Source organism: Mesoplodon mirus (assembly GCF_964341445.2).
Source record: "Mesoplodon mirus genome assembly, chromosome: 2".
Lineage (NCBI taxonomy): Eukaryota > Metazoa > Chordata > Mammalia > Artiodactyla > Ziphiidae > Mesoplodon > Mesoplodon mirus.
The window spans coordinates 142,414,553-142,426,827 of NC_138977.1; the positions used below are offsets into that span (position 1 = coordinate 142,414,553).

The 12,275-nt window shown below is 36.6% G+C and overlaps 1 protein-coding gene across 1 annotated transcript; it reads left to right on the plus strand.

Annotated features, from left to right (window-relative positions):
* Window positions 1–463: 463 nt before the first annotated feature.
* Window positions 464–7,469, plus strand: IL21 (interleukin 21; the record flags this gene model as incomplete). Its single annotated transcript, XM_082610515.1, has 5 exons — window positions 464–631; window positions 740–775; window positions 5,244–5,399; window positions 7,282–7,359; window positions 7,446–7,469. 5 exons carry the CDS (start codon window positions 464–466, stop codon window positions 7,467–7,469), a joined length of 462 nt encoding a protein of 153 aa, XP_082466641.1.
* Between the last annotated feature and the right edge of the window lie 4,806 nt (window positions 7,470–12,275).

The following is a 12,275-nucleotide window of genomic DNA, read 5'->3' on the forward strand; positions in this document are numbered from 1 at the left end:
CTGCAAGAAAGCACATGTTGCCACTTTACTCATTATTGAAGTGCCCTTATGACTGTCAGGGAGAACAGGTAAGATGCCAGGGAGGCACAGAAGGAGACATCAAAGTATTTTGTTTACTTCTTTGAAGTCTTGTAGTACCTATTATTTACCGTGCACACTTCTTGATTCATGCTGAAAATTGGAATTCACCCATTTCTCTCTTTTTCCTGTCTAAGATGCAGATAGGGCACATTTCGTTGACTCCATCAATCCCTGCCCCCGCGCATTAGCACATGCACACGTATACCTAGCCAGTGGAAAAGAAAAAAGAGTTACTCACATTCATCCATTTTACAAAGATTTCCAGGCTGCAATGGGAGGGCTTTATCTCTCCCTGAAGGATGAATAAATAGATAGCTTTACTGACAGCCTGTTCACAAACTGAAGTGAAAACTGAGACCAAGGTCTTGCTCTACTAGCACTTATGAGATCCAGACCTGGCAACATGGAGAGAATAGTCATCTGCCTGATGGTCCTCTTCTCAGGGACAGTGGCCCATAAATCAAGCTTCCAAGGGCAAGATCGCCTCTTGCTTAGACTGCATCAACTTATAGATATTGTTGATCAGCTGAAAAACTATGTGAATGACTTGGTAAGGCCATATTTGTCACAACAAAATTTAAATAATAGTCTTCAATTACTATAAAAGGAGCTTTTTGACTTATATAAATAACTCAGAACTAATTTTCTTTTGCTCTAGGACCCTGAATTTCTGCCAGCTCCAGAAGATGTAAAGGTAAGACCAGTTGAATTTATTTGTGAAAATAAATTTGACATGTTTTTAAATCCAATTAAGAGAGGCATTAACATGATTAGTTAGAAATGTACTTAATTTCAATGAATTTTGGGGTTTAATAATTGGTAACATAGTTATTTCTATTTTGCTCAAATATTCATCGGTTCACCAACAAGCCAACCAATAAAACACTACATAACTTATAAGATATACTTTTATCTCCAAATATCTCTAAGAGTATTCTCAAGTAGTATTGTTGAGATAGAATAACAAAACTAGAAAATAAATCTACACTATGATCATTTTCTGAACAATGACCAACTAATTACATTTTAAGAATCCTTGTGCATGAAAGTTCTTGAGCCCTCTTTGTAAACCTATGTATGAAATATAGACACATACCACAGAAGCAGAATTCACCTTTTAATAACTAGAAAGGAAGAAAGAAAGAGAAAAAAAGAAAGAAAGGGAGGAAGGAAGAAAGGGAGACAAAGAGAGAAAGGAAGGAATAAAAAAAGAAGGAAAGAAAGAAAGAAAGAATACATTATAGCACAGCATGGAAGAATGGTAGTGTGGAAATCAAGGCCATCCTTTAGAATAAAATTCCCATGTACCTTGGCCTCAATGAGTCTTGTCTTTGGCCTTCGGTGAGGTCTTTTGAAAGGACGGTTTTCAACAACTCATCCTGTTCTCTTAAGCCATTTAAATCCATTAGGTCCCAGAAAGAAGAGGCCTATCCTAGCATACAGTTCAAGTGTGCTATGTGCTGATCTTTTCCTTGGTAACTTCGATCTAGTCTTCAGGTTTGGTACCCTGAGGATATAAACACAATTGGGGGAAATGTTTCATTGTCACAGACCTTTAACTGCATAAATTAGAATAACTATAAAAGTGTTACCAGTAATTAGGACACTACAAAGGGGAGACTTATGAAGATACATTGCAAAGAAAACAATTATCGTAAATGACTATGTGTAGAAGTTTAGAAAGTGAATGAGTCACAACTATTGCTTTTCTCTAAAATTCACTCTCTAGCTCTGAACCTAACCACTCTCATTTACTAGGTCCTTTTCTAATAAGCAATACCTAAAATGAAAGTAGCACATTCAGCTCATTGGAAAGACTTTTCCAACAAGTAAGACTATTTCTTAATGCCCTAATTATCAAAACATATCTTTTTTAGCATCTCATGCCCTTTGTCTAACTGCTGTGGTTAGAGTCCTTTGGGGAGATTCTTAGCTACAGTCTCTAACTTGCAAAATAAGATATCCCGCTTTCTAACTTGAGTTGATCCAGTGGGTACTTCCTTTATATCCTTTGTTAAACAGAGATCTTTTTTTACCTTATAATGACAGGATTTTGTCTCAGTGACACTGTATCTATCTGATAATCTGATCAAGCAATGTTGGCTATGATACAAGTGAATAATGGTATTACTAAGATCTTTAAGCTATGCTGGCAGGCAAACCCAGGAGAGAAGAAAATAGTTCAAGGCCACAGTAGCATTATATCAAGTTTTTTAGGGCTAGCATCAAAGCAGAATCTATAAAGAGTTAAAAAGATTAACAAGTTTAATGAAAATAAATTCATTTAAATGTTGCATATAAATGTTGATATATAGTGATAATCTAAGGTTGTTAATTGGCCTCACCAGGCATCTTTCTTTTTCTTCCTAATCATATAATCAGTGGTCCTCATCTGATGGTGATTTTGCCCTCCGAGAACATTTGGCATTGTCTGGAAAAATTTCTAGTTGGCACAATTGTGTGTGTGGGGTTTCTATTGGCATCTAGTAGGCAGAGGCCAAGGATGCTACTAAACATTCTAGAATGCACAGGACAGTCCTGACAACCAAGAATTAGCCATCTAAAAATGTCAACAGTGCCACTGTTGAGGAACCCTGATATAAACCTAGTTTGTATGCAGGACAAAGGTAATTTTACCCAGTTAGCAAGACTTCCTAGTGTGAATGGCCAGAGATTTCTTTGCAAAAAAAAAAAAAGGGGAAAAAAGAAAGAAAAGTAAGTAGGTCAAAAATAAATTGTAAGGAAGCAAATATTTTCAAATATTCAATTGCAAATCAACAAAGCCAAGTGCACCTCCTTGCAAAAGCAGCACTTGACTAGCTAAAAAGAAGAGTGGTTTATTACTCTTGCTTTTGATTTCCTTATTGCTGCCTTGATTCTGCAAAACTAATGTAGGACAGATAACTCCTCATGTTTCCAGGTGTTAAAGGATGAGGGAAACAAAGCCTTGCCCTCTGAGTCTGCAAGGCACAGCAAAGGAAAACAGTGGTTCTGGTCCCAGATGGTAGTGCTGCACATGAACTCGGGGTCATCCTGAGTGACAGGACACCTAAGCTGCCTGAATCGAAGTTAATCTCTCTACTCCTCTCCTCAACACATCCTTAAGGCAGTTGAGAAGAACAGCTCCTTTGCTTCTTTTCCTTATTGAGGCTACCTTTACTGTGCATCTGAAGCCAAATCCAGCAGGTATTTGTCCTGGACCACGGATTGCCAGGGATAGCTCTGCTGCTTGCAGAAAGCACAAAGCAAAATTCCAATGGCTATTGACACAGGTGAACAAGGAAGGGCAGGAGAGAAAGCACAGCTCCATCAGTACAGGCACTGGTGTCCAGATGCCATTCAGAGGTTTTCAGAAAGGCTTTCTCAGGTGCAAAATCTTTGCTTGCTTGTCTTGACCACTCTTGGTGATACCTGTCTCAAGGGAGTTCATTTGGTAGGCCCCTATACTTCTTCGGAACCTAATTTTCTTTCAACATCCACATGTAAATGTTAACTCAGCAAAATGGGTCTCTGTGAGAAATGCTGGTTTCTCAGATCATCACGGATGAAACAGTTAGTGTTTTCAGTTTCAGCTGGAAAATTTACCTCTTTAAATATGAATATTATTTTTTTCCAGTAAGTTAAGCCGGTTGTGGTCAAAAAGAAGAGAAAAGAAAAAACTTCAACAAACATGAACATGTGGTTTTCAAGGAAAAAAAAGTGCTATAATTAACATTTATATATAGTTTCTATTAAATAAGCATTTTGGCAAACATATGTAAAGGACACTATCTCGCCCTTATGAGAGGCAAGCTGCTCTGATATAAGGAAACCAGATAAGCTGGTTCTTGGCTTGTGGCCATGTATGCAAAGCAAATCTGATGGGGTTGTGTCTTAAAGATGCATGTTATTAATCAACATTCATAATGGGTAAGCATATAGGTTGGAAAATGCAAAGCAGGCCAGATGCTATTTTCAGCTGATTGTCCATGGGAAGACTCAGGTAATATTGTTGTATATAGGACGGCCCTTGTAGGAACTGAGAAAAATTGAGACTTCTGTATATATGGCAGTAACTTCCATATACACCAGTGAAATGAAGATATAGCAACTTTAGGGTGGTGGATAGCATCATATACCGACATTTGCTGAAAGAAAAAAGTAACCTGGATACAAGTTCTTAGATCAGCATTAAAATGTTTTCAACAAATCAGTATAAATTTTGTTCTTCCAATTAAATTCCATTTCATTTTCAGTTCAACTTCTAACATTATGGCTTATTCACTAGTCACTGGTTATTTGATTAAAGCAAGAGTCAAGTTTGTGATCCTCGATCTGCCCACTTCTCCATGCTCTGAGACATTACTCTTACTTTCTAAGGGACAGTCTTCCTGCCCATTGTGGGGGGGAGGCATGTCTCAAATTCTGTTCCTTGACTTCTTGATTCAGGCAGATCCCACCCTAATGGACTCAAGAGTGTGAATAGGATTTTAGAAAAGTCACGCATGGTCTACAGCAGGTGTACTGAATCTTAGGCGTGGAATGTGCCATCAGAGGTAGGCACCCACTTCCTTTCCCCAAAGGAGGGGCTTTAACTCACTTACTTCATTTGTCCACTCCACAAATATTTGTTGAGCACTCACTAGCAACAAGACACTATGCCAGGCATTGTACAGGATAAGGTGCTGCTCAAGACATGTATGTCATTGTTAGATACTCCTACGTACATTGCAGAGAGAAACAAAAGACAAATGAAACGATTCTTAATCAGACTACAGTGTAACTCACCCAAAGCTGCCACCAGTCACAATGTCTCTTAGAGCCTCATAATTCATAAAGTGTGTTCTAAAACCAAACTAACTCTCCCTTATGAAATACCAAGTCCTGCCCAACACCCAGACCTCAAAATGACATTAGGAATAAAGAACTGTGGCAAAGCAAAGCTCCCTCTTGTCTGTGAGACAGGAAAATGTCCTCTCTCCCCTAACATGGGGAAATTTTATATCACAAGAGTCTGCTCTTTAGCCCAAAGATTAAGTAGGACATGAAATCATTCCTCATTTGTCTGCTAAAATGATGTGACCCAAGACACTGCAGTAGAAGTAGGAAAAGAGGATTGGGAAGGTCATTTTTACTTTCTGAATAACTTTCATTAACATCTATACAAATTATTTCTCTTTCAGAGACACTGTGAGCGGTTGGCTTTTTCATGTTTTCAGAAGGTCCAACTAAAGTCAGCAAATACCGGAGACAATGAAAAGATAATTAAGATATTAACTAAACAGCTGAAGAGGAAACTACCTCCCACAAATGCAGGGAAAAGACAGAAACATGAACTAGTAAGACTGTCATTTGTCATCTAACTTATTTGTACTTATTAACTATATCTATTACATCACACACACACACACACACACACACACACACACGCACGCATGCACACACAGAAACACAGGCAGCCAGAGCCTCCAGTGCCTTCCTTCCAGTTACATGTTATACCTTATCATATAGAGTGTGTTTTGAGAAGCAAAGGTCACCTCTTCTTAGTCCACAAACTTGAAAGTGTCCAGAAATCCAATTAGAATTTGCTAACAGCCCCTGGTAGCTGGAATAATTAATATAGCTTTCAAGGTGAGGAAGTCATTAGGCAGAGAATCCAATTGTGACTTAAGAGTTAAAAAATATTCTGCTCTCATTATATGATCACATATAACTTGTATCCTTATTAACAGGAGCTAGATCCTAGTCTTCCTGAAGGAAAAGAGGTAGCCTACAAGACACCAGGATAAATCTCAAACTTTGCCTTCCTCTTTTAAAGAATATTATTACTGTCCTGTACAATTGCAGAGTCAGTACTACATTTGAATGGGTAGACCCCATTATTTGGCTGGGGAATTTCAATAATCCCTAGCCTTGTGGGCCCTGAGAACCTCTTGTATATTTCCTCTTATGCAAACTCATGAGCAATGCAGATAATCTCATGAGTAATTCTGGCATTAATCAAAACCAGTGGATAAACACATAAGATAAATTACTAGAAAATTTTCTATCAGTTCTCTCTCCTCTAAGGAATTTCACATGTGATTCAAATGAAATCTTAATTACAATATCAAAATGATTTTTATATCCTTTGATTGCTTGACCAGGTTGCAATGTGAAAAGTATCCCTCTAAAACTTTCCTCAAGAAGAAAAGAGTTGAGCATGTCTTTGAAACCCAATATCAAAGACCATAAAATGGTAATATTGGCACTGAACATAGAATTATCCAGTTAAGCACCTTCATTTGATAGATGGGAAAGTGAGACCAAGGATATTAAGTGACTTGTCCCAAGCTCCACAAATATTAAATGCCAGAATGAGAATTAGAACTTATATCTCTTATCTTTCAGTCAAATATCTCTCACCACAACATCAAACCAGCATTAGAGATGCTAAACAGCAAGCAATGGCCTGGTGTTTGGTATCTCAACAGGAATAAGGGTAAAGAACATAAACCAAGGATTTTTTAAAAAGAGAAATATAAGTGGGCAATACACATGTGAAGAATTGTTTAATCTCTTCATAATCAAATAAATGCAAGTTAAGATAGGAAATCCTATTTTTTTAATTAAAATTTTTAACAGTGCACAATAATGGTAAGAATGTTCTATGTGAATAGAGGTAAAACAGTTTTATAATGTATATCAAAAGCCTTAAATTTTTTTATCCCTTTAATTTAGTAATTCTACTTTTAGTAATTTATCAAATAAAATAAAGATGTACATGAAAAATTACTCAGAGATGTCCATTGCAGTATTGTATACAACAGTGAAAAGTCAGAAGCAATCTACATGTCCAAAAATAGTAATACTTCAATCCTATGTAGGAATACAAAGCAAACATTATGGGATATATTTTTCAAGAATATTTAATATGTAGGAAATGCTTGTGTTATGTTGTGTTAAAACAAAGGCAAATTAATAGCCAGTGTAAATAACACAAATGCAAAGAAAAAAATTACTGGGAGGATACATATCAAAACACTGTAGTGGTTATCTCTAATGATGGGATTACAAGTGATTTTTCTCATTGTTATTTTCTGAACAATTTTATGTGCTTCTCAAATTTTTTCAATGAACATGATTTATGTCTCTAATTGGAAAACATAAAATTTGAATGAACATTTTATTAAATAGGAAAAAAGTTTTAATGAAGATTATTACTCTTTCATTGATTTCTAGACATGTCCTTCATGTGATTCTTATGAGAAAAAACCACCCAAAGAATTCCTAGAAAGACTAAAATCACTCATCCAAAAGGTATATAACTTAAATTATATTTGACTTTCATCTTTATCCAGATTACTTCTTATGTTGATGTTACTCATGGTATTCTATTTCCACAGATGATTCATCAGCATCTCTCCTAGAACACACGGAATATGAAGGTTCCTAAAGATCTCACTTGAAGCTGGACACTATATTTCATACTCTAACACAGTAGTGAAACTCAGTTCTTGGTATTCCAAATGGAGGAGTACAATATATTAGTGATGGGGGAAAAAACTCAGATAAGTGTTCAAGGTCAGGATTATTCCTCCAAAATCACTATGCAGTACTTCAGTTTGATCCACATGCTCTGTGTTTGGTCAACTTGAAAAAACTCTCTACTCAATTCGAGTCTGATTTCCTGTGTTATAGATTTCTATGACCTCTAAAGTTTTTACTTTATCTTACTGCCAACTATGCCATTTCTTGGAGAAGCTTAAAAATTTTAACTAAAAATACAGTTTGGGAATATATTGATCTTCTATTAACCTTGATCTTGATTATGACAAGAATGAGGTTTCTGATGATCATAACTTAAAAGGTTATATACCTTCACTCAATCTGAAAAATATGGAAGCATAGGGTGAAAATCAAAGTTGAAGTGTTTATTCTTTTGAGGAAATGAAAACTGTTTAAAATCTATATCTGAAGAGGTTTTATTTTATCTCAGAATGTCTAACATATAAATACATGATTTATTTATGTACCAGGGGGATAGCTTTACCAGGTGGCTCAAAAAAGTCTGACTTCCTTATTAGAATCTGTCAAAAATATTTAAATACTATACATATGAATGTATTTATGGAATAGACCCTTTTGGTCTTTTTTTTTTTCTCTAAGTGGGTATACTAGTACCTTCCCCAACTCAAGTCCCTTTATAAGCTAACATTCTAAGCTTGTGGAAGTGGCAATTAAAATCTATAGAGGGACATGCATTAGACGATCTTCTGGAACCAAAGAGAATTTTTAAAAGTCTTGTAGCCCTCTTCTCAAATTGTTATAATGATTGTATGGGAGTGAGTTATTAATGCCAAATGTCTGTTTCCTTCTTTCTTTCTTCCTTTCTTTCTACTTTTAAAATTGACAGACACTTTGCGTTTGTATGCTTTGCATAAGGCAAATTCAATCATCTATATAAAGTCAAAATCAGGAGACAAATCAGGAGTTCAGGACTCCTAGTAGAAAACAGATTTTTGCATAAGCATCCCAATCTTTCAACCATGGGTAGCAAAAACAAGCAACCTGATCTAACTGCCATTTCATATCAACTCCAGCAGTTTATTTAAATATAAAGTCAAAAACGCTAGAAAAATAAAATTTTCACTAGAATGTTATAAGCTATTTGAGAATCTCTTATTGTTAAAGTGGTTGTGAGTGTGCAAAAGGATGTTGTATGGGAAACGCTTTATGCTCTAAGAACAAAGATGATCTACTTAAAAATATTTTTTTAAACAAGTACAGATAATTTATGGTTCTAAAACGTATATTAGGAATCAATTATTTCAACTCACAATGAAATGTTTTATCATTGGAAACAAGGTATTCTGTTTTAAAAATTTTAAATGTTATTACAAAGGAATCGTGTAAATATGTGTATCATGATGATAATATGCATCTAAAGCCTGCCTCAGCATCAGACCAGGTTGTTGGGATAAAAGTGGAAAGCAGGCACGAGATTGACTTGGGAAAGATGGAGTCCTTATTTCTTGTTTCTGGCTTTATAGTTGTTGACTTCTTTGACACTGTGACTTTATATTTAAAATAATGTATTTATTTTGGTGTGTCTACTGTTAAAAATCTCTGCTCTAATCCTTTTGACCAGAGATTCTACCTTAAAAGTAAAATTAACTTAATGGGGTGTTGGCTAAGAGCCTTCACTAAACTGAGTTTAAAGACTCGGGTAATGATCCTGGCAAGCAATGCATCAGAATAAACAAGATGAAGAAGTGAGACTCGAACTGCTCCATCTTCACTGCTCTGTGTTCAAGACTTAGCCAGCCCTCCGGAAGATCTGAGGTTGACCCATAAACACTGCTGTTCACCTATGGATGGTGATACAGGAGACCTGAAATCTCACTGGATGTGAAGTCGTGGTCACTTGCTTAAATTTTGGGGGTTTCCATTTCTTTTTCTGTAGGATAAGGGTTGGACTTAATCTCTATGGAATATTCAGCCTTTTTTTGAGCTTTATGTGTCTGTGAGTCTCTAAAGTTCTAGATACTCTTACAGGAACATCTGACCATACTTCTGAGTAAAACTTTCTACTGAATCGGATCATTTACTCAACATTATTTCAACAGCATTTGTAGCAACACTTGCTGCAGGAACAAGGGAAATGTTCCAAAAAAAAAAAGGAAGGAAGGAAGGAAAGAAAGAAACAAAGAGAGAGAGAGAAAGAGAGAAAGAAAGAGAGAGAGAGAAAGAAAGAAAGAAAGAAAGAAAGAAAGAAAGAAAGAGAAAGAAAGAAAGAAAAGAAAGAAAGGAAGGAAGGAAGAAAGAAAGGGAAAGAAAGAGGGAAAAAAAGAAAGCAAGGAAGGAAGGAAGAGAGAAAGAAAGAAAGGTTTCTGTAGGTCATGGTAGTTCAGGGAAAATTAATCATTATTTTTAGCATTTTAGCTGAAGGTGTCTTCTTTGGACACAAAATTATAGCATTATTATTCTATATTATTGCTCTGTTATATTTACATTTGCATCTGAGAATTTAGTTTTAATATGAACTATGTACTTTATAACTTAATGATTATTTATTATATATTTGGTTTTAAATGTTTATGTTCACGGCTTCTTATTTAAGACCTGGTCATATTAAATACTACCCAGTCAGTACAACTGTCTTTTGTGATTCCCTGGAAACCTATAATTTAACAGTCTTAGTAGAAAATAAAAGATGATCCTTAGTTTCTGAGAGCATAAAGTTTTTACATGTATATGATAAAGACAATCTTTTCTCCTTACATACTTTCCCTGAAATGGAAGTTTCCACGTCCTGTCCCTACCTCAAGGACACCACTTCCTTTGCAGCCCTCCCAAATGTATGGCAGTTCCAAGAGCAGTTGAAGATATTCTTCCCAATGTCTATTACATGCACACTCTTGTGCAAAACTCATTCCTGCTTTGAAGTTTATCCCATCTAGCTTTGCTGTCCCCTTACTTTTTTTTTGATGATTGTCATCTCCTGGACACTCCTCTATGTTCATTGAGGACTTAGGCATGTTCTTTTCCATGAATCCAATTTCTGCCATCATCCTGGGTGACTTCAGTGACCTTGAGGAGGATTCCACCAACACTGTAGCTTCCCAGAACCTTGAGTACCTCAGTTTCAAATGCCTGCATCTTTCACCCCATCATCTGACCACTCCCATGGCCGTGCACCAGACTATGGCACCTGGAACCATTTTCTGTCTGAAATCTTCATATATAAGAAACCATCACCTATTAGTCTCTTTGCTCTCAAACTGCCCTCCTTCTACCACATCTGCCCTGAGACTTTGCCATGACAACTAGGCCTTCACCCTTCCCATTCTCTCAGTTTATTAGTTTCCCTCCTTCCCCACTGAGCCTGGAGTCCTGATCAATCCCTTGAACTGCAGACCCAGTGGCATACACAGTCTCATTCTTCTCGAGGACCTGCCTACAAGCTCCCTACCTAGATGTCCGTCTTGCTCCCGTAATCCAGCTTTAGACACTGGCCCCGGCCCCTTACCTTTTGGGGACCATTTCAAACTCCCTTATCTGGCTTACTGGAGTCACTTACCCACTTCACTCTCAGCTCTAAACACTCACCTGTTTTCAACATCTAGCTCCATCTACTCTAGTCCACAGGTTAGTGTGGGCATGGCCTCACCTCATGTGGAAGAGGGAGGGTTTGGGTATTCAGGCTAAGTCAAGCTCATTGAAAGAGTAGACTATACACGTGTCTGTACTCCCTCACCTCCTATCCACTTCAAACCACTATAATCTGATTTCTACCCATCCCACACCCTATCACTGTATCATTAAAATTGTCCTTTCTCTGATCAACAATGACCTCCAACTCACACAACTCACAAATGTGTCTAAATCCTTATCTTACTTGGTCTTATTATGACCTTTGTTACTTTTGATTACACCATTTCTTTTCCCTCTTTGACTTTGGAGGCTACTCTTTATTCTGCTACTTGTCTTACATCTCTGACCATATATTCTCAGTGTCAGTTGTCAGTTTGATTTCCTGTGTCTCCCCTTAGACGCTGATGTTCTTGAGGATTCTATCCTTAGCCACCTTTTTACTATAAACCTTTTCCCTCAACAGTAAAAAAAGTTCCTGTTGTTTAAAATATCCCTGTACATGTCATTGACCCCCAAATCTACAAATAAAGGTTATTCCCCTCTGCTAATTTCCAGGCCCAAATGGGAGATTTCCATCTTTATCCTCCAGGTGCTTCGCCTTTATCTCACATGCCAAAATTGATCACATCACTTTCCCCAACTTCCACGACCTTCTTTGTTTTAAAGCTTTCCCTGATTTTTGTTTATCACTTCTATTTTTTAAAATTTTCTTTTTTTGATTTATTTTTATTGAGGTAACATTGGTTTATAACATTATATAAGGTTCATGTGTACACTAATATATTTCTACTTCTGTATACCCTGCAGTATGCTCACCACCAAAAATTTAGTTTCCATCTGTCACCATACAGTTGATCCCTTTTATCCATTTCACCCTCACCATCCTGCTCTTTCCCCTCCAGTAACCACTACTCTTGTTTCTGTGTCTATGTGTTTGTTTGTGTTTGGTTTGATTTGCTCATTTATTTTGGCTTTGGTTTGCTTGTTTGTCTGTTTTTTATATTCCACATCTGAGTGAAATCATATGGTATTTGTCTTTCTCTGTCTGACTTATTTCACTTAGCATAATACCCTCAAGG